The following is a 21,483-nucleotide window of genomic DNA, read 5'->3' as shown; positions in this document are numbered from 1 at the left end:
CCATGTTGGCCAGGATGGTCTCAATTTCTTGACCTCGTGATCTGCCCACCTCAGTCTTCCAAAGTGCTGAGATTACAGATGTGAGCCACCACACCCAGCCCATTCCTATTTGAAATAACTTAATGGAAAAAAAGAATTCAGTTAACTTCGAATTTAAATTTTTTATATAAATAACAATTTAAAAGGGCAAATCATAATAAAATATCATTTTACAATATTCTAACTACTTTAGACCTCTGATACATATGCATCTTTATGAGATAGCCATCAGCTAGCTGCCTGTTTAATATAAAAATGGTGTTGGACCAGTGATCCTTGATGAAGCCTACATTTAACATTAGAAAAAATATTTTTAAATTGAATTAATAATTATGATCTTAAAAGATATGGTATTAAAATACAGTAAGGATGTGTTGGTATTCTGTGTGGTGTAATGATACACTTTTTAAAGACATTGCCATTAAAAGTGTGATTACTTCTACACATTCCTGGGGTTTTATACTTAAGAAATAAGATGTTACATTAAGATTTCATAAGGTGCCCAAACTACTACTTACAATATATTCTAAATTCTATACCAGTTAAATAGAAACCCTTGTGAAAAGTGTCTGCTCTCTTACAGAGATGAAATTGTACTTTACTGATATTTCTTTAACCTAGTTCACAACAATTAAACTATAAAACATACAGAGCATGTTCCTATTCCTCTTCCATGACATACAAGCAATAGTCCATCCTAGGTCACAAACCGAGATGAACTTCTGTCTTCCTTATTTTACACTAAATTCTTCATGCAGAACAAACAGATACTATTATTTGTATTGCTAAGCAAAATATATGTTTACTCAGACAGTTGGCCAAATTTAAAGGCTATAATTATTCTTAAACCACATCCTATAAATAATAATGATACATTTTGATGATAAATTAAACAACTAATAAAATCCTTCACAGCACTCAAATCTACTGTTTCTGTGACAACTAACCAATCATTCAAAGTCTGAAGATTAAGAGGCCTTGGTCCTTTTCATTCATAAGTTAGATTTGGAGTTAATAAGCTTTCTTTTAGAGAAATGAACCAATCTACAGGTGGATGAGGTTTGGGAACCTCCTCAGGCATATTTCAGGAAAAAAAATTCTGTACAGTTACTGGAAATGAGAAATACTTTTCCACAATTACAGAGCTTCTTTGACCCAGTGTATTATCCTTTTCTCATGCTGCTATGAAGAAATTCCTGAGACTGGGTAATTTATAAAGGAAAGAGTTTTAATTGACTCACAGTTCCACAGGGCTGGGGAAGGCTCAGGAAATTTACAATCATTGTGGAAGCAGAAGCAAACACATCCATCTTCTCAAGGCAGCAGGAGAGAGAATGAAAGCTGAGTGAAGGAGGAAACTCCTTATAAAGCCATCAGATCTTGTGAGAACTCACTATCAACAGAAAACCATGAGGGTTTTTCAAGATAGAGATTTTCTTGGGGACATGGCCAAACTAGATCACCCAGTTTCTGTGACTTTGAATAACTTGAGGCTTAAATGAGATACACTACAGAACTGCAGATAGAATTATAATTCATATCAAAGCAAAAAAAAATAACATTAGGTATGTGATATGGTTTAGATTTGTGTCCCTGCCCAAATCTCATGTTGGGTTGGAGGAGAGGACGATGGGAGGGGATTGGAACATGGGGTGGGTTTCTCCCTTGCTGTTCTCAGGATAGTGAATGAGTTCTGAGGACATCTGGTGGTTTAAGTGTGTGGCAATTCCCTGTTCACTGTCTCTCCTGTTGCCACATAAAGAAGGTAATTGCTTCCCCTTCACATTCCATCATGATTGTAAGTTTCCTGAGACCTTACAGTCATGATTTCTGTAAGCCTGTGGAACTGTGAGTCAAATAAACCACTTATATTCATAAATTACCCAGTATCAGGTAGTTCTTTATAGCAGTATTAGAACAGATTAATACAGTACGTCAGAGACAAAACAAACAAACCTAAGGGAATTGACTTTATTATGGCTATTGCCATAAGGTGAGGACCCCATGTCTGAAACAGAGTGTTTCTTGGGGTTGTTTGGCCCTATAATTTTATAGAAATGAGTGTACAAGTTAAAGGAAGAGTGATTTACAGGGGGAATTTCAGTCAGTCACTAAAGTGAAAACATTATTGCTCTGTTCAAGCTGGTTCAGCTGGCTCTAATTGTCAGATCAGGCAAAAGGAGAGAGGTCTGTGTTTTGCCTTGTCACAAGAAAACAGCAGAGTCATTTGTGAATCTTATGAGTGTCATGAGAAAGTATATCCACCTGTTGTACACATCATTTGGGAGCTAATTCCTGAAACACACAACGGTGGGGGATTTCTTATCTATCATTTTACAGAAGAATAAGGTTCAGGTAATGTTAAATATTGTCTGGTACAGAGTGCCCTTTTTTCCTGTATATGTAAGATTTGGAAAATAATGCACCCCTGCCATAGAGATGTTATGATTGCATGGTGCCAAGTATGCAGATAGCATTTTATATTATTTATTCATTATTATCATTGGGGCTATTTTTTGTATTATTACTTTAGGAAATTAGCTGCTGAGTTAACATTTCTTTTTCCTTGTGCCTGCTGATAGTGCATGAAATAAACTCTTTCCTTATTTTGCTTGTGTGTACAGAGTAGTGTCTTTCTCACAGATTCACTCACAGAGCTTCTATGACATACAGTTGCCTGGTTCATGCTGATCTACCAAATATGAGGCACTAGACAGTTGCCAAAAATCTTTGGTTCTCTGAATACCCAAAGCTATTGAATATAAGGCAGTATCTTCCCAGAACTTCATTTTATTGATCTGTGGTCTAGTTATTTATCCACACTAATTGCCCTAGGTGATGTGGTCTGTGAATTTGAAATGCATATGTTATGAGAAATCCTATGTAGAGTCAAAGATATACATTATTAACTAAATGCAGCGCACTTTATAGATATAAATTATTATGATACTGTTTGCACCCTATTTGCCTTAGGTTGTCTAAGAGAGAGCTAATATCAGTTTATAGCATTTTTGTAAGCACTGGTGAGCTCTGGCTTGACATTGCCATGCAGTCAGGTTAGGTTTGTATCCGTCTGTATTTTGGAAGGAAATTTTCTGCCTCCTGTTTTTTAACAGGGAGAAAAGCTAATTTATTTGGTCATGGATAATGTGGTAGCCACAACTATGAATCTACAGATGAGTTTGGAGAAGACATATTTTCATTATGTCGAGACTTAGAATTGAACAGAGTATGTTTTTCTGTATACTTCAATGCCGTTTAATTTCTTTCATTGACATTACATTTTTCAGAACAGAAATTTCATCTATACTTTCTTAGATTTTTGCCCAATTATTTATTTTGGTTTCATTGGAAATGTTGTCTTAAACATTCTGTTTCCATTTACATACATGGAAATAACATTAATTTTTTCTGTGTTGACATTGTATTTTTTGATTTTCAATTATTATTAGGAGATTTTTTGTTGTTTCATTTGGTTAGAATTCCCTACATAGACACTCATAATATCTGTAAATAGAGATACTATTATTTTTTCCTTTCTAATCTGCTTAACTTTGTAGTAGTTGTTGTTTTATTTGGTGAAGATTTCCAGCATTATGTTAATGAGTGTTAAGTGTGGACATTCTTATCTCGTTCCCAATTTTAGAATAAAGAATTCACTTCTTTTTGTTATTTTTTATTATTAAAGTATAATATACGTTGAGAAAAGTGTACAAATCTTAAATATACAACTCAGTCAAATTTTGCATAGCTATACACTCATGTGCCCTCCCTGCAGATGACAATATAGAACATCTCCACATCTCCACCCCCAGGAGGTTCCCACATGCGGCTTCCCTGACTATGCCCCTCCATAACCATTAGTCTGACTTTGTCCTAAGTTGGTTTTGACGGCTTGAACTTCATAAAAATGGAGCCATACAGCACGGAGCCTCCCACTGGTCTGCTCCTTTTGCACATCCTAATGTCTGTGAATAACTATATTGATGTGTTTAGCAGCAGTTCGGGGAGAGAGAACAGGAGTCTTGCTCTATTGCCTAGGCTGGAATGCAATCTAAAAATAGGTATTAAAAACCTCTTTTATGCCGATAATTGTGCTTAACAGCAGAGACAGAAGGGAATAAGGGAAGAAAATAACAAACAGCCAAGCAATATTTCATTTAAGTCTGTGAAATGCTATGCAAATGCTGAAGAGTGATTTACTTCCAATTATGTGGTCACTTTCAAAATAGGTGTAATATGATACTGAGAAAGATGTATGTTCTGTGGACCTGGGGTGAAGAATTCTATAAATATTCACTGAGTTTACTTGTTCCAGGTCTGAGTTCAAATCATAGATGTCCCTGTTAATTTTCTATCTCGTTGATCTGTCGAATATTAACAATGTGGTGTCAAAGTCTCCTGCTATTATTGTGCGGGAGTCTAAGTCTCTTTGTAAGTCATTAAGAACTTGTCTTACGTATCTGGGTGTTCCTATATTGGGTGCAAATATATTTATGATCGTTGACTCCTGTTGTTGCATTGATCCTTTTACCATTATATAATGTCCTTCTTTGTTTCTTTTAGTCTTTGTTACTATTAAAGTCTATTTTGTCAGAGACGAAAGTTACAACTCCTGTTTTCTTTTCTTTTCTTTTCTTTTTTTTTTTTTTTTTTTTTTTTTTTTTTTTTTTTTTTTTTTTTGCTCTCCATTTGATTGGTAAGTCTCTTCCACCAACCCTTTGTTGTGAGTCTTTGTGTGTCCTTGCTTATGAGATGGATCTGGATACAATGAACCAATGGGTATTGACTTTTTGTTCAATTTGCCTGTCTGTGTCTTTGATTGGGGCATTTAACCCATTTAAATGTAGGATTAATATTGATATTTGTGAGTTTAATATTGTCATTTAATGCTAGCTGCCTATTTTGCCCATTAGTTGTTGATATAGATTCTTCATTATGGAGATACTCTTTACCTTTTGGTAAGTTTTTGGGATGACTGATACTGGTTGTTCCTTTCTGTGTATAGTGCATCTTTCAGAAGCTCTTGCAAAGCAGGCCTGGTGGTGATGAAATCTCTGAGTGCTTGCTTGCTCACAAAAAATTTTATTTTCCTTTCATTTATGAAGCTGAATTTGGCTGGATATGAGATTCTGGGTTGAAAATTCTTTTCTTTGAGGATACTGAATATTGACCCCCACTCTCTTCTAGTTTGTAGGGTTTCTGCTGAGAGATCTGCTGTGAGTCTGATAGGCTTCCCTTTATGGGTAACCTGCCCTTTCTCTCTGGCTGCCCTTAGAATTTTCTCCTTTATTTCAACCCTGGTGATTCTAACGATTATGTGTCTTGGGGTTCCTCTACTTGAGGAATATCTTTGTGGTGTTCTCTGTATTACCTGCAGTTGAGCATTTTCCTGCCTTACTAGGTTAGGAAAGTTTTCCTGAATAATATCCTGAAGAATATTTTTCAGCTTGGATTTGTTCTCTTCATGACATTCAGGTACACCTATCAAACGTAAATTAGGTCTTTTCACATAGTTTCCATATTTGTTGGAGGCTTGGCTCATTCATTTTTACTCTTTCTTCTCTAATCTTGTCATCTCATTTCATTTCATTAAGTTGATCTTCGACCTCTGCTATCCTTTCTTCTGCTTGATGAATTCGACTGTTAAAACGTACGCATACCTCGCAGAGTTCTCATGTTGTATAATTCACTTATATTCCTCTCTAGATTTTCTATTCTCGTTAGGATTTCTTCAAACTGTTTTTCAAGGTTCTTGGTTTCTTTACATTGGGCTAGAACCTGTTCTTTTAACTCACAGAAGTGTCTTACTATCCACATTCTGAAGCCTATCTCTGTTAATGGAATGCACTCGTTCTCCATCAGGCCTTGTTCCCTTGTTGATGAGGAACTGTGATCCCCTGTAGACGGAGAGGCATTCTGATTTTGGGTATTCTCAGCCTTTTTACGCTGGTTTCTTCCCATCATTGTAAATTTATCCACCTGTTGTCTTTGTAATTACTGACTTTCTAATTAGGTTTCTGAGTGGATGTCCAACTTGTTGATTCCCAGTGCCAGAATCTGAGCAACCCACTGCACTGGCCAAAACAGTGGCATTAAGATTTGTGGTGCTTTTCTGCCCAGGAATCTCTGGTCTGGCTTCCCCTTCTTGAGTCCCTTTTTCAATCAGCTGAATGGGCGACTCTACCTTCCCAGAGCTCCAAATGTCGACCAAAAGGGGACCCAGTCCTGTTTCCTCTGCATCAAGAACCACCTTGCCAGGGCAACGGCAAAACCATGGCGCGGGCCACAAGAGTCGCACTGGCGACCCGTGGGGCTCCTCCGTTGGGAATCTCCTGGTCTGTGAGCAACAAAAATTTATCTGAAAGTGTGGCATTCTCTCGTTCTCTGCACTTTCACTGGGAGCTACAATCCTGAGCTGCTAGTAATCAGCCATCTTGGATCTCTCTCAAGAATTTACTTCTTAATTATTAAGTATGATGTTAGTTGTAGCATTTTATAGATAACATTTATCTATAAAAGAATAATTTCCTTGTATTCCTAGTTGCTGAGAATTTTATCATAAATGGGTATTGTATTTTGTGAAATGCCTTTTATGTATCAATTGACAATCTTTTTTTAGACTTCAGTATACAAAATTAAATTTGCTGCTTTTCTTATATTTAATCACTGTATATCAGTGGTAAACTGCACTTGAACACGGTATATTCTTGTCTGTATATATTGTTACATTTTGTTTACATGTTTTTGAGGGGTTACAATTACAATAATTTGGGGTATTTGTAGTTGTCTTTTTTGTATTGTTTTCATCTACTTTTGGAATTAGTGTTCTAATGATCTCATAAAATTACTTGGGAAGTATTTCCTCCTCTTTTCTGAAATAAATTGTGCAGAATTGATGTGATTTTACTTTTAAATGCTTGTCCCTAAATTATTGCAGTTATTGAGCAAGAAACCAGATCATGTATGGCTTTGTGAACCTTGGTGAGAAGTTTAGAGAGTAAGTAATGGAGAAATAGAGAATAAAGAGTGAAATATTCTGATTTGCATTTCATTCCCTTAGTTCCCATCTCCTTATTAAAAATGTAAGCTAGTATCTTGACTTAGAGACTACTCACACACACAAAAATAAATAAATGTTTGAATTCTTGCTACTTGTTGAGGGATGCAAAATAACAGCTTCGCTGAATTGGGCCAGTTTTACTCTCTAATCTTCAAAAGCATATAAGGGCCTGAGGCCAGTGCTGTAACATGTCTGAGATATGGTTTAAGATCAGGTTCTTTAATGACCTACTCGGGAGCAAATTTGTTGAAATTTGTTACTTTATAACCTCTTTTAAAATCATTGATAATAACAAATTTGTTCCTTCCCATCACTTCTCTGATGATGGTGAAGGCAAATTCTAGCTCCTATAGTTTCTAGCTCCTTTAACCCTCTTTTCGTGATCGTGGAGACAAGTTTGTTTTCCTGCTAAAAGACACTGACGATTCCTGCAGCATCTAAAATCCATTATCAAACTCCAAATCCATTTATCCTGATGGGCAGGTAAAATTATAGTTCAAAAAATGTAGCAATGGCATAAAAATAAAGAAACCAGTAGTTTCCAAAAGGGGTGATTAGGTGTGTACAGAAGTAATTGTGGTTTTAGTCATCACTTTTAATGAACATTAAAATTATGGAGATCCTATTACCATCATTCTTCATGACAGCCAATTACATAATTCTTGTTAGAATAATTATTAGTACTATCAACCATCAATTACCATGTTCATTATATTAATACATCCTGGTAAAGGGAAAACAAAGCCATTACCTTGCCAATTTGGTAAGAGATTCTGGTCTGGCATGCTGATTGCTGTATAAGAAGTAGTCAGAAATGGGTAAAAAAGCAACTTTGCCTCACTACAGGATGAAAAGTTGCAGTACTTGGGAGTTGTAGAAAAATCTGTCACAAAATTATCTCATGTGTACAATAATGAAAAACATTGCAACAGGCAGGGCAAATTTGCCTCACATGGTAGATTTCACATAAGAGTAAAACTGGACAGCTATAGATGTTAATAGTACTTATATAAGCAATATATCAGGCATACTTTAATGCTTTAAACTTAAGTTTGTGTAGGTTCATCTTAGGTCATATAAAAAAGTAGAATCTTTTGATCTAGTACGAGAAATTCTGTTTCAGTGACTAGGGCATGGCCCAGGAACTCTATTTTTGTCAACTAACCCTGCTAAGATAAGGTTCAGAGTATACATTAAACACTAGATGAGTAAGACTACACTGGCTTCCAAATTTGTATACCAGTTCTGGTATCATGCGTCTTGGATAAATCACCTAAAGTATTGGGGTGATTACATTCTTAATCTGATCTACTATAAAAATGAATTTATTTTGCTAAAAGTTGCCCATCCTTATTTAAAATATTTTTATCAACTGTTTAGAAAACGTTACACCTATTCGTTTTCTATACTAGATGGAGAGTCAAAGTTGCTGTGTTTCCATCTTTCAGTAAATAACTCTATCATTGATTGCATGGCAATTTACGTGGGAAGGACAAAGAGCCAGTCTCATACCACCATAATATATAAATCCCAAATAACCTCTCTTCAGTTCTGAATAACTTACCCAAGGCTACTAGGCTTATTTTCACCCACATGGTAGAAACACGGCCTGGCCTGAAGACTTTTTGTGTATCACAACTTCTAGAGTGATTCTCTTCTCACTGCTATAACAGGAAAACACTGAAACCATGAGAAAGTAAATGTTTCATTTATTTACAAACTAATATCTATTGACTTCCTATAGCTATTTAAGATATAGGTGCCCACCTGGGGATATAGCAATGAAGAAAATAGGCAAAGCGCCCGTGCTCTCCAAAAGATTACATATTAGAAGTAGGAGACTGATGGAAACACAACACACACACACACACACACACATACACGTGTGTGTGTGTGTGTGCGCGTGTGTGTGTGTGTGTTTTGTGGCATTTGATATGTGTGTGTGTGTGTGCTTAGATAATGTGGTGGGGATAATGCCACAAAGTCATTTTAAACAAACCAAGAGTAGAGGGGTGGGGATAATGGTACCACTTTAGGTAGAGCAATCAAGGATAATCCTTCTGATGCAGTGACATTTGAGTAGAGAACAGAGAAGAGTAAGCTGCATAAATACTTAAAGAAAAAGTATCCCAGTCAGAGACTAAGTACTAAGACCCTGAAATAAGAGCTTTCCAGCAAATGTAAGGTACATCAAGAAGGCCAGTGTAATCGGAGAAAAACAAAACACTGGGGGAGTGGTGGGAAATGAGGCCAGGAGAGGAAGGCCAAATGCAGTAGAGCCTGGTAGGCCATGATGAAGATTTCACTTTTTTTAAGTATAAGTTCTCAGTGAGATTAGAAACCATGTGATAATTTTAAGAGTGGATTGTCATGACATAACTTTTTTTTTTTTTTTTTTTTTTTTTGGTAAGAATCAGTATGGACACTGTGGTGAATAGACTACAGGCAAAGGTGACACAGAATGACAATTGAGCAGACTTTTAGGGAAGTTCAAAAATGTAAAACTTTGTGTTTAAAGAGTATATTGGTTATATAAATCTCAAACTTCCTAGGGCCTTTCAGTTCCACAAAGACCTTATCTCAATTACAGTCTCAAAAAGAATTTCAGGGCACATCAGGAAGGAGTCTTTTCACACACTTTTCTTAATAAAAGGTAAAATGGGAAAGAGGAAGGGCATAAAGAAGTCCACTAGGCTTTGAAGTAGGGATGAAGAAAGATTGAAAAGGAAAGTTGATGTGTCTATTTCCCTATTGAGAATCAAAATCTAATTTCAAATAGTAATGAATGTATGTAAAATTATTTCCACCCTAAAGTCTGAAATGAGGCTTGGTTTTGATTGTTTTATTCATGTTTTAAAGGTCTCTGTAAAATTAGTACTAGACGAATGCATGTTTAAAACTTGGAAAGCAAAAAACAATTTGGAAAACAGTTCTTTTCTATTCAATAAAAATATCATTGGATCTTTTAACTTTTTTTATTTCAATATGTACTCAATTTCTAGAATGAATTGTTGCAAATCATTTTAGATTATAGCCTATACATCTTATCAAAATTATTATCACTGCAAATAAGAATTTCTTATTTTTCCACAGATGTTATTAGTTGTCACTTAAGATTAGATAAAAAAACAAAATCTAGAAAATAATTTATGTCAGAAGGTAAAGGAAATGAAAACATTCATATGAAATCTTGGGAAAGAAATAAACAGAATTCTACCTTCTTAGTATTTGTGACTCACAACTGGAAAGAAAAATTAGATGTTTTCAGGAGAAAAAAAGTGTGACAATATTGAGTACATAAATAGAGACTCACTTCATGCTACTACTCAGGGCTTTTAGAAGGATGATCATCATATCTTAGATCATTAATCTTCAGAAATATGAGTTCAATATACAAGTATTTAGATAACTCCAGTCTTTTTTTTGGATAATAAAAATTAATATAGGTTCTTTGGAAATAAGATACTTCATATCTCCTGCTTACTGCATGTAGACACACACACACACACACACACACACATACACACAGATTGAACATGTGTCCAATTCCAAATGCATAATAATTTTATATTAGGCATTTGTAAATGCATTTTTATATGTATAAATATCCTTAAAACAGAATAATTATCATTTATTAAATGTTTACTGTGTATATTATTTACATAATCTCTTTCAATATTCAAATAAAATATTATCTCGAGGTATGATATCTTATATTCCTAATTTACTGATGGATGTGCTGAAACACACAGAGAGTAGCTAGTTGAGAACACAAACATAAAAAGCTGATTAAAATATGTAATGCTAGCTGTCTACCTCCAAAGCATTTGCTTATAAACATATTTTAACACTTCTATGGGCAGTTATGTGTACAGTCCTAAAGGTTCAGTCATATGTATGCAGTGAAGTAACCTTTAGAAAAATATGGTCTAAAATCGTGTATTTCAAGAAACAAAATTTAGACCTGGGTTCAGGAAATCTTCTGAGTATTTCATTTAAAAGTCTACAATGTCAACTCTAGCCTTTAGCCTAAGTAAAGTATGTATATCAGCCTTTAGAAACGATAACTTGTGAATTTGCATTGTTTACTCATATTTCAGGGAACAGTAGGAAATATGAAATCTTATGGTGTGTTGGAAAATAATAATTATGTACCAGGTCATCTGGTAAAATTGGAGTTGACAGAAACTATATAATTCGAGTCAATCAGACATACGTATCTTCAGTTTATCTAGGAAAATAAAATTACGTAAAGCATATCACATCTTAAGTAAAAGCTCATTAGCCTTGACAGTTGCACCATGGATTAATTAGTATTTTATTCTGTACATTATAAACTTGGACTTTATTTTAATTAATCCAAATTTCAAATAAAAACACAGAGAGCAAAGTAACATCCTTTTATCTTTTAGAAAGAAAATAAGACAAAATCTTAGCAATGTGTTTCCTCAGAAACAGACACTGACTTTCAAAAGTGTATTGATTTCAGAGTAAGCTATGCTTAGAAACTTCTACAGCAAATGCCTGTCACTAGAACATTCTTTCCTTATCAATTAAGATAAATAAAATACCTCCCTTTCCTGGACCTTATTACATTCTTCTTTCTCTAACACAGTACCTTTGTTCCAGTACAGTCGCAGTGGATATTATCTAGTGTAAATACTTGCCACATTTTCCTCAAATCAAATGTGTTTTGGTAACAATGAGGATAATCTACAAAATCCATTTGAGGTTCCATGCATGCAGAACCATGTCAAAAGGAATCCCTGGTTCAGTGCATCCAGCAAATAACTCCAAATATAACTCCCAAGTCTAGGTCTAAGTGTAGATGAATGAGAAAACATAAAGAGGTACATGAGCCAAGCCTGTGTACTTGAGAAATGAGGATGGCTATCCTATCAAATAACTGAATTGGTATGCTAAATTGGTGTGTTCATTTGCACAGTCTGAATTAGCACAGTGTGCTCATTGCAACAGCTTTGGACTCTCACTTAACTATAAATACATGGTTACCTACTATGCTCTTAGAAGTCTTATGTTACAATACTATAAAACATGTAAATGGAATCAGGGCATAAAAAGGTATTCAACTGATATATGTGTCATATATTTACAATATATGTATGTTTTGATGAATATTGATGAACATTATGAAATTTGGATTAATTAAAATAAAGTCCAAGTTTATAATGTACAGAACATCGTGGAGATATGTGAACATATGAGGTTATCCATATACAAAATTAACCCATCCACAAATTAGAATGTGCACAGATGCCAGAGAGCACAAGTGTTTATGAAATCCCTATAATAATGCCTACAATAGGCATATGCAAATAAGAATATGCATAAGTACATACAAGGCACATATATGTGCATAGGAAAATACATGAAAAAATATTAGGTTTCAGTTAATAGATGCCATGTCAATGGGTAAAACAAATACATCACAGAAATATCTGAAACTTATTTGGAGACTCCAATACCAAAAAGCCTTTCAAACTCCCTAAATGAAGTGATAATGAAAGAGGAAATGATAGACTGTTGTTTAATGTTGTAGAGAAAGATCCCTAATTCCTCATTTAAAAAAACAATCTGTCGATGTTTTCATTGTGGAAAAAATGAGGGTATTTCAAGGTTTATACTGCCTCAAACCTCAGCCAGCTTCCTATTCCCTTACTCATATTTAGTTGAATACTTAAAAATAGGCTGTTTTTCCTCTAAGGAGAATAAAACATGAGAAGGTGTATTCTCTTTCAAGGGTACTAGAATTAATTATGTCAACTTAATAATCATTTACTTTTTTGGGCACACCTAGCTGATCTCAAGGTCTGCTGATTTGAAGAACATTTATCATCTATCTCACACTTTTTCAAACATGTAGATATTAATTGGGCTAATATTCATTAAAGTACCTCCACGGTCAATGCCTAATAAATGGCTGGAAACACATTTAGTAAATAATTCATTTTTATTTATGACCCGTCTACTTCGGCAAGATCTGTTTCAGGGATTAAAAGGATGTATTTACAATTTCTTCTTCATTATTTGTCCCCCAACCCCCAACCCCTTATCCATATTGTTACTGCTTCAACTACACTTTTTCAAAATCACCCAGACTCTCATTCTTAGTGGTTTGTATATGCAGAGTGTCAGCATCACATTTTACTCATGATCCACTACAGGATGCCTTCTCTTGTTCTCATCCTTGATAGAATGTGGCCCAGGAAACCATGCTTACTCAGCAGTTAACCAGGTACAGAGGTCCTCCGCTCCTTCCAGGAGCTTCAAATCATCCTGGATTTTCTGTGAACAAATATATTCTGTGTTTTCCCCAAGATGCTACAATATCTACAAGCCATGAAGGGAATGGTGTTCTTGAAAGAATTAAGAATTTAAGAGTTGGGGAGTGCTAAGAAAGGCAGAAAAGGGAAATGCATCCACACCACATTGACATGATGGAAATGCTCTAACCTCTCCACAGGCAACTTGAATCGATAATTTTAATATTAATTAAAATTTGATTTTAATATTAAATGCAAGGGTGTTCAAGGAGAAGGAGAGAGAATGCTACAAATTTAAGCCCTATAAATTAAGATATGTGGAAGAATCCTACATTTCAGGATCATTTATACATAACAGAGCCAGATATCATAGCTTACAGGAAATAGGAAGCAATGATTCTCCCATATGATGCTTTCATTTTTTGCACAGCACTGAATAACAAATATCTAGGTATGCAAATTCAGTTTGCACTTTCAAATATTGTTAGCTAGTATCTAATGCCAGAAAATTTCCTTTTTGAAGGTTTGATCATCCATACAAATATCATATTTTTATTAATCTTAGCTAAATATCATTTTCTCCATCAAGCTTATGCACAGCTAAGACATTCAGATACTCCTGTCTCCACCCTGCTATAAAGAGAACCCACATTTGTATATATTGCAGTAATGCATTTATCTGTGTGCTTCCTTCATTAATTGTTGTCTCTTTTTTAAAAAAAATCTTAAGTTCCATCAGGGCAGGGTCTGGGCCTTTGCAGGAGAAGCTGTATGTTGAAGTTGTTAAACATGGATTCCAGTAACTCATTTCCAGGTCCATATCTCACCTTTTCCTCTTACTTGCTGTGTGATTTGGGGTAATTTAATTGCTACTTCTCTATCCCAATTTCCTCAACTGTGAAATAACGATAACTCTAATACCGATTTCAAAGAATCCTGAGAATAATACATTTTTAAAAATCACCGAAGTGAATGTTGTAACTGAAACATGTTAGTGTTCATAATTATTACTTGTGCTTACATATGGATACTCAGTAACAAGCAGAATGGCAGGCACATATCAAACCTCAGAGAATATTGAATGATTGAATGGCTGACTGAGTGAGCAAACTGGAAGAAGGGAATCCTAGAAATCCTCTTGATTGTGACTTTTTTTTTCTTTTTTTTTGTGAGACGGAGTCTTGCTCTGTCGCCAGGCTGGAGTGCAGTTGCGCAATCTCGGCTCGCTGCAACCTCCACTTCCTGGGTTAAAGCGATTCTTCCACCTCAACCTCTGGAGTAGCTGGGACCACAGGCACGTGCCACCACACCTGGCTAATTTTTTTTATATTTTTAGTAGAGACAGGATTTCACCATGGCCAGGATGGTGTCGATCTCTTGACCTTGTGATCACCCGCTTCGGCTTCCCAGAGTGTTGGGATTACAGGCGTGAGCCACCGCTCCTGGCCGATCTGTGACTTTCAAATCACTTTAGACTTGGACTACCTTTCTCCAATAAAAGTATATGCAGATTATATACGCCCAACAAATCCATTATTGTGGGTAACCCCCCATATAGGCACCGAGGAATGAGAGCTAAGCAGAGCCCTGGCACAGTTAGGGTTTGAGGAATATCTCACTTTATAGTGTTACTACTCAGCTATTTCTTTTTATATAATCCTTTACATAATCATATATTAGTTTATAGAAATAGGGCTTGAAGACTCCCTTTATATAATCCTCTATATATAATCATATAATAGTTGATAGTATGAGTGCCTAAAGAATATTTCCTTACATATATACCTATAATTACCTTAGTTCATAATTGGAGGAATGCCTAGAGTGGACACAGTACAGAGAATGAATTAAGGAATAAGCAGCTTATAATTGGAGGAATGCCTAGAGCAGACACAGTGCAGAGCATGGTTTAAGGGAAGACAGTTATACCAAGACAAGAATCCATGGCCCAGGTGGCAGCGTTCAGTATTGTAAAGATACCCGCCATATGGCAGGCTTGGGGTGAGAGCCACTCCTCCTGATAAAGGAGTTGTAAGACCTTGCTCCAGTTCTTGTGGAAGGCTGCCCTCAGAAGGGCAATCCACCTTGGTGACTGTGAACTTTATCAGCTCTTGCTGCTGTGCTGCTTGAAAAGCATCTTCCCATAGAAGCCATTGGAAGCTGCCAGAAGATGGCAGTAACCTTGACAGCTCTGTCACTGCTATGTGATTTAAGCATCCTCCGATAAATCTTCTTAGAAGTAGTTTCCCATAGATAGATGTATCGCACACTACACCCCCTTACTGTACCTGGCCCTTGCCTTTGTAGGAACCGGGCCCTCGCCTTCGTGGGAACAGGCCCCTTGCTGCGCGCTGTCCATCTCCTGGCCTAGGTGACCTAATGGGGATGGACCCTATGTTTTATTGCTCATGACCCTATCACTATCCTTAAAGATGATTTCACTCACTGCCCTGCCCTCTAACCGACACACAATAAATACTCACGCTTCTGGACATTCAGGGCTTCGCTGCCTCGCCAGCCAGCCTCGCCTGACTCCGCTTACAGGTGGCGTGGCCCCCTGAGCCCAGCTGCGTTTTCTTTGTATTTCTGTGTCCTGTCTCTTTATTTCTCGGATTCTGCACCTCAGCACAGCATAAGGCTCACCCCACAACCCTGTGGGGCACTTAGCCTTACATCGGCTCCCAACGTGCCCTACACATTATATAAAATAATAAATACTCCAGTTGAAGACGAAGGGATTATAGAAATCCAGAATCCTAGCCTCTTGATATTCATTTCCCTCACGGCAGCCCCAGCGTTATTTCTACTAAAGGGCTAGGTCTCTGCAGAATGTAGAGGAAAATCTTTGTTTTCACTAACTGCTTAAGACCCAGTAGATTAGGAAATGAATGTTAAAGGAAGTTAAGAGACCTGTTCATGTCCAAATGTGTGTCAGACGTGGATATCCATTAAAGACTCATATAGTCCACATGAAATATATCTGTTGCATTAATCTGCATTTCAAAATTTACCCAGGAGTGCCTCATCTACTCTGCTTAGAAAATCCAAGCCGCAGACCTACAGATAAAGCTTTTAGAAAAAAAAAAAAGATTAAAAAATAGATAGTATAAGAACAAAACAACACAACAAACAAAATAAATGCTTATTTTTGGTTCTTACAGTTCTCTATTCTCATGCCAATACATGCTCCCTTGCTGCTCTCCTGCTGGTTCTCTTGCTGCTTCAGCATCTAAATTAATTTATTCAACAAATATTTGAGCATTTTCTATGAGGCAGCTAGCTCTAAGCACTTGAGATTAATTTGTGAGGTGATGGATTTGTTAATTAGTTTGATGTAATCATTCTACTACATGTGCGTGCATATATAGAGATACCTCACATTGTACCTATTACACATCACAATAATTATTCATAAATTAAAAATAAAAATTGAATTAAAAAAAGACAAAATCCCTGACACCATGGAACTCTATTTTTTTTTTAAAGAAAACACATGCTAAATAAAATATTTTGGGGGCATTGGCAAAGAAAGATTAAAGAAACTTTCAGGATGTTATTTAAGAAGAGTTCTTAGATGCTGATATATAGAAGCAAGTACCATTCATATATACTTTCAATTAATTTATGTAAGATAATATACATTGTAGTCTTATAACAATCTTTATTGAACTAAATAGGCCATCTTTCAGCATCTTTTATTCTTCATCATTCAACTGTTAATAATAACACAATCCAAATGAACACATAGTTTGGGGAAATTTAGGATTATACACATAACTAAGAAAACGTCTCCTAAGTACACAGTATACGTTTTCATCACTCTGTAGGTCTGGCCAATTCAACCTACTCTATGTTGTCAATAATTATTTCAGTCTCCACTGTGACTAGTGCTAATTACAATACCTGATCTATAAAAATAAAAGATTTTATTATAGCAAAGTTCACAAATATTGTTTTAGTTCAGTTATCCACAATGTGCATCTAAAATAGTAAATGTTTCCTTTACATATAACTGTCTTAGACTTGTAATTGAGGATATTTTATGAAACGTGTATCTGAATCAGCACTATGATGCTAAACAGCTGAATACAGAATGAAAAAAGTTAGCAATCTAGTATTTTCGATATTCAGATCTTTGACATTACATAGAAAACCACATCCAGATGAGTGACTGAATTATTCACTTTTCTTCTGAGCATTTTGGCATTAGATAGACACAGCATTCATTTAAGCTTAATGCATTTTAGGAACAGGTTCAGTTTACATAGTTAATGCACATAAAAGAAAACACAAAGTCAAAACAAATTTCTAACTTAGAAACAAATACATCAAACACGTAGCATTGATTAGTATTTTAAAATAACTAGAAAGAAATACAACTGTTCTTACTTCTGGTTGTACCTCTATTGAAACAAGTTATTGCATTAGAAAATATGCTTTTTCTGCATTCATATTTTTCAAAATGTAAGTAATCTCACTGCTCATCATTACAGATACATAATAGAATTATACTATCTATAGTCAACATTTAGGTTGATATTTTATTCCATATGAGGATAATTGGGATTTAAGTGTTAATTTTTTTAAAACAACATCTGTTTATATAGCTGTTAATTTAAAGATATAAGAAATGGCCCCTCTCTCATAGACAAATTCACAAATGTAAGAGAAACATTTTAAACTTACCTGGTTCTATCTTAAAGCAATTGAAAAACTGAGAGAAATAAAATGTGTTCATTAAGGTACAGTCATAGAACATACTAAAAAAGAGTCTCATACTTAGCTATTAAAAGGAACTCTTAAAAATATATTTAAAGATTTCCTGCTACAAGTCTCTTTAAAAACAACAACAACAAATGATGCAATGAATATAACACAGTAAACCTTGCTGGAAAAATACACATTATATGGATCCAAAGCCCACTTGATCAAGCCAGGAATTAATAAAAGCATATTGAGTATATGCTTTTTCTTGTCACAGACAAGAATAGGAATTTGGAACACAGAGAACATAAACAAAAATGAAGCTTGATGAACACTTGATTAGTATCAAACTGAGCTCTCACCTTTCAACATGTTATCTCTCAAAACAATTTTAGAAAATAACGGCCTGATTCTCCTTTTTTTTTTTCTTCTCAATCCAAACATGCTTCAAAACATGCTGTGCTAAGATGACAAGGTGAATAACTTTCCATAGGATCCATAGGGCCTTGGAGGGAATTTGTGCCCCAGGGTAGAGGTGGGAGACTGAACCTAAATTAAAACTAAATGATCTGCTACCCTTTCATGAACCTATGGAGATGGTTAAGGCCCCTGAGTACAGTGGAAAAATTAAAAGGAACAGGACTTGGGAGAAGAGTAGTATTCCAGTTTGTATAATTAGATTATTTTTAAACATGTGAAGGAGTCAACAGAAACCTCAGACCTTGATTTTTTATTTCATCCTGATCACTTCTGAAAACTCTAGGGATCACCCATAAAGCTAATTATCTTTTCCTTGGGTAGCTTGTTTTATGAAAAATATAGATGCCCCTTGACTTACAATAGGTTACATACAGATAAATAAATCAAAAGTTGAAAACACTGTAAGTCCAAAATGCATTTAAGAGACCTAACCATGGAACATCATAGCCTAGCTTACTTTAAACCTGCTTAAATGTGCTCAAAACATATACCTCATCCTACAGTTGGGCAAACCATTTAACACAAACCCTATTTTATAATGAAGTGTTAAATATTTCATGTACCACATATCACTAGCCCGCCAAAAAATAACAAAATTCAAAGTGTGTAGAGATACGAAGTTTTCACAGAATAGTCAAAAAATTGCTAAGTCGAGCCACTGTGGTAGGGATTTGTCTGTGCTAATAAATGACACTGAATTATTCTGAAAGTAGAATTGCTGCATGACTATATTATAATATTACTTTTACAGTTAATTATATTCTCCAATTCTTCAAATCCTTAAATTTCTTTAAATATGCTATTTTGATCAAATCCTTAAATTTCTTTAAATATACTATTATGTCTCAGAATTTAAGTTCATCTATTGATATTTTTATTAACTATCTTCTAGGATACACTGCTCCAAATGTATATATGTGGCTTGACAGATCCATTCTGTAAATCTAGTGGTTTCATGTGCTTTCCACAGTTGTAAAAAGGGTCTAAACAGCAGAAGTGACTTTTCTGTGCAGACAACCTGAGTTTTTAACTTTGAATGCCCTATCAAATATGTGAATCAGATAATTATTCAAGTAGTCATTTCCTCTTGCTTGTGAGCTATGTTTCAATTATTCATGAATACATTTATTTGAGTAATGATGTTCCTATAGAAAGAGAGAACTTTTAAAGATTAACACTGCCATTGATTTGTTTTAATAACGCATTGGTTTTCAAAAAATACTCATCTGGGTTCATTGAATGAACATGGCTATTTTACTTTCATCAAATCCCTGTTTTGAAATATATATTACCTGCTTACATGTTTGTATTTTAGAACCCACTCTTCATTCCATATTCTGTTACCCAACTTCATACCAAAAATCCTGCCAAGTAGTTCAGACAACTTGGTTATTAACTTGGAGTAATTCCAGTAGACACACATAGGAGATGTGTCTACAGAATGCCAAAATATATAAATATATCAGAAATTTAGTTAGCCATCCAAATATTTTGTCTATATGATGCCAAACATACTTAATGAATTCTGAAAGCTGACAAAATTCTTGACAGAATTGTCTTAGCATTATTTAGACAAATAATTATTATTAGTTCAAAACAATACCAATACCGATAGCAATAAACATCATCAAATAAACAATGTATTTAGGTTGGCACAAATTCTAACCTTGAAGAAAATGACTTCAGTTGGTTCATGTGGACCAAACCCTTAACGATATGGTTGTAATTTGGATTCTAAGAATACTGAGAACCCACAATATTTTATTATCCTCCAGCTGATTTTGACAGCTACATCATAGAAGTACTAGATATCCAAATGAACCTGAAGAATTACATGTTAGATAGCATTTGAGTTTAAAACAGACCAATTTATATGGAGCAATTTACTGATGACAAAATATTTATGACTGTGGATATTAATTTCAGTTAGGTTATTGCTTAAGGATCATAATTGGTCTGGAATCTTTGAAAACTTATAGACTACTATATAAAGTTACATAAAATTCTGAAAAAGTTGCATGCTTTAGAAACTTAGTATTTCCATCAAGCTCGTGGTCTAAAAAGAGTATGAAGACAATAGCAAATGGACATTTTTAACACAGTTTCTTAGTATTTACAGTATTTTTTCTTCTCTCGCTGCCATCCCTTCAAAGCTGGTCAATTGTTTTTCTTTTTTCACCTCACATTCAGAACAAGGAGGCATTTGCAATTTCTGTTAATACAGAAAAGACTGTTAAAGAATCAAAATAAATACATTTTAAGGTAAAAATTGAAAAGCCTAACAGAATAAGAATGAAAATTCATAGATCTCAATAAGTATCTTAGAGAAAATGAACACTAAACAGACATGAAACAAATGTAAAGATGTTAATTATATTTCATGAAAGTACATAAAAATATTTTGCCTCAAAAATGGCAGGTTATTTCAAAAACTATTTTGAAAAAACTTTGCCCAAACCATTCAATTCTGATTAATCTAATTCAAAGTTTGAGTACCTTAAATCTAACTCAATGCTTTAGTATTAAGTGAAATTGAAATAAGTACTAAGAATGTCAATGATACAATATTTTTGGCCAAGTATAATACATTACAAATAAAAATTCAGAATTAAACTCTTAACTTGTCTTTGTTTTGTTTGTTTTTGTGAGCAATATGCACTTCTTTTCATCTCTGCTTTTTTCAAATCCTCTTTAGGCACCTTTGTCCAATATTTCTTATCACTGATCATTTTGAACATCCCTGTTTATTTCTGTTTTGTTTCCTGGTCTGTGAGAGGAAGGATGTAAGTGAGGGAGAACTTCCCTCACCCTTGATGTTCTGAGAGCCTCACAAAGTAAAGCCAAAATCTTAGTAGAAACCGGAGCAGCTGTGGAAAAGCCCAGGGCACCAGATGAAGACACTATATAGCACTA

At 34.9% G+C, this 21,483-nt stretch overlaps 1 protein-coding gene across 3 annotated transcripts in view; it reads right to left on the bottom strand.

Moving 5' to 3' along the window:
* Positions 1-779: 779 nt before the first annotated feature.
* The window catches only part of LUZP2 (leucine zipper protein 2), a 584,575-nt gene continuing 563,871 nt past the window's right edge, over positions 780-21,483 (bottom strand). For all 3 annotated transcript variants that reach the window (XM_074401251.1, XM_010330380.3, XM_074401250.1), the window contains one exon: positions 780-20,782. In XM_074401251.1, coding sequence (XP_074257352.1) covers positions 20,684-20,782 — 99 coding nt within the window. In that variant the 3' untranslated portion in view covers positions 780-20,683. The remainder of the gene's footprint in view (positions 20,783-21,483) is intronic.

This window comes from Saimiri boliviensis, chromosome 6 (assembly GCF_048565385.1).
Source record: "Saimiri boliviensis isolate mSaiBol1 chromosome 6, mSaiBol1.pri, whole genome shotgun sequence".
NCBI classification, from domain to species: domain Eukaryota; kingdom Metazoa; phylum Chordata; class Mammalia; order Primates; family Cebidae; genus Saimiri; species Saimiri boliviensis.
The sequence above is the reverse complement of the archived record's forward strand: the minus strand, read 5'-3'. Positions and strand labels throughout refer to the sequence as shown.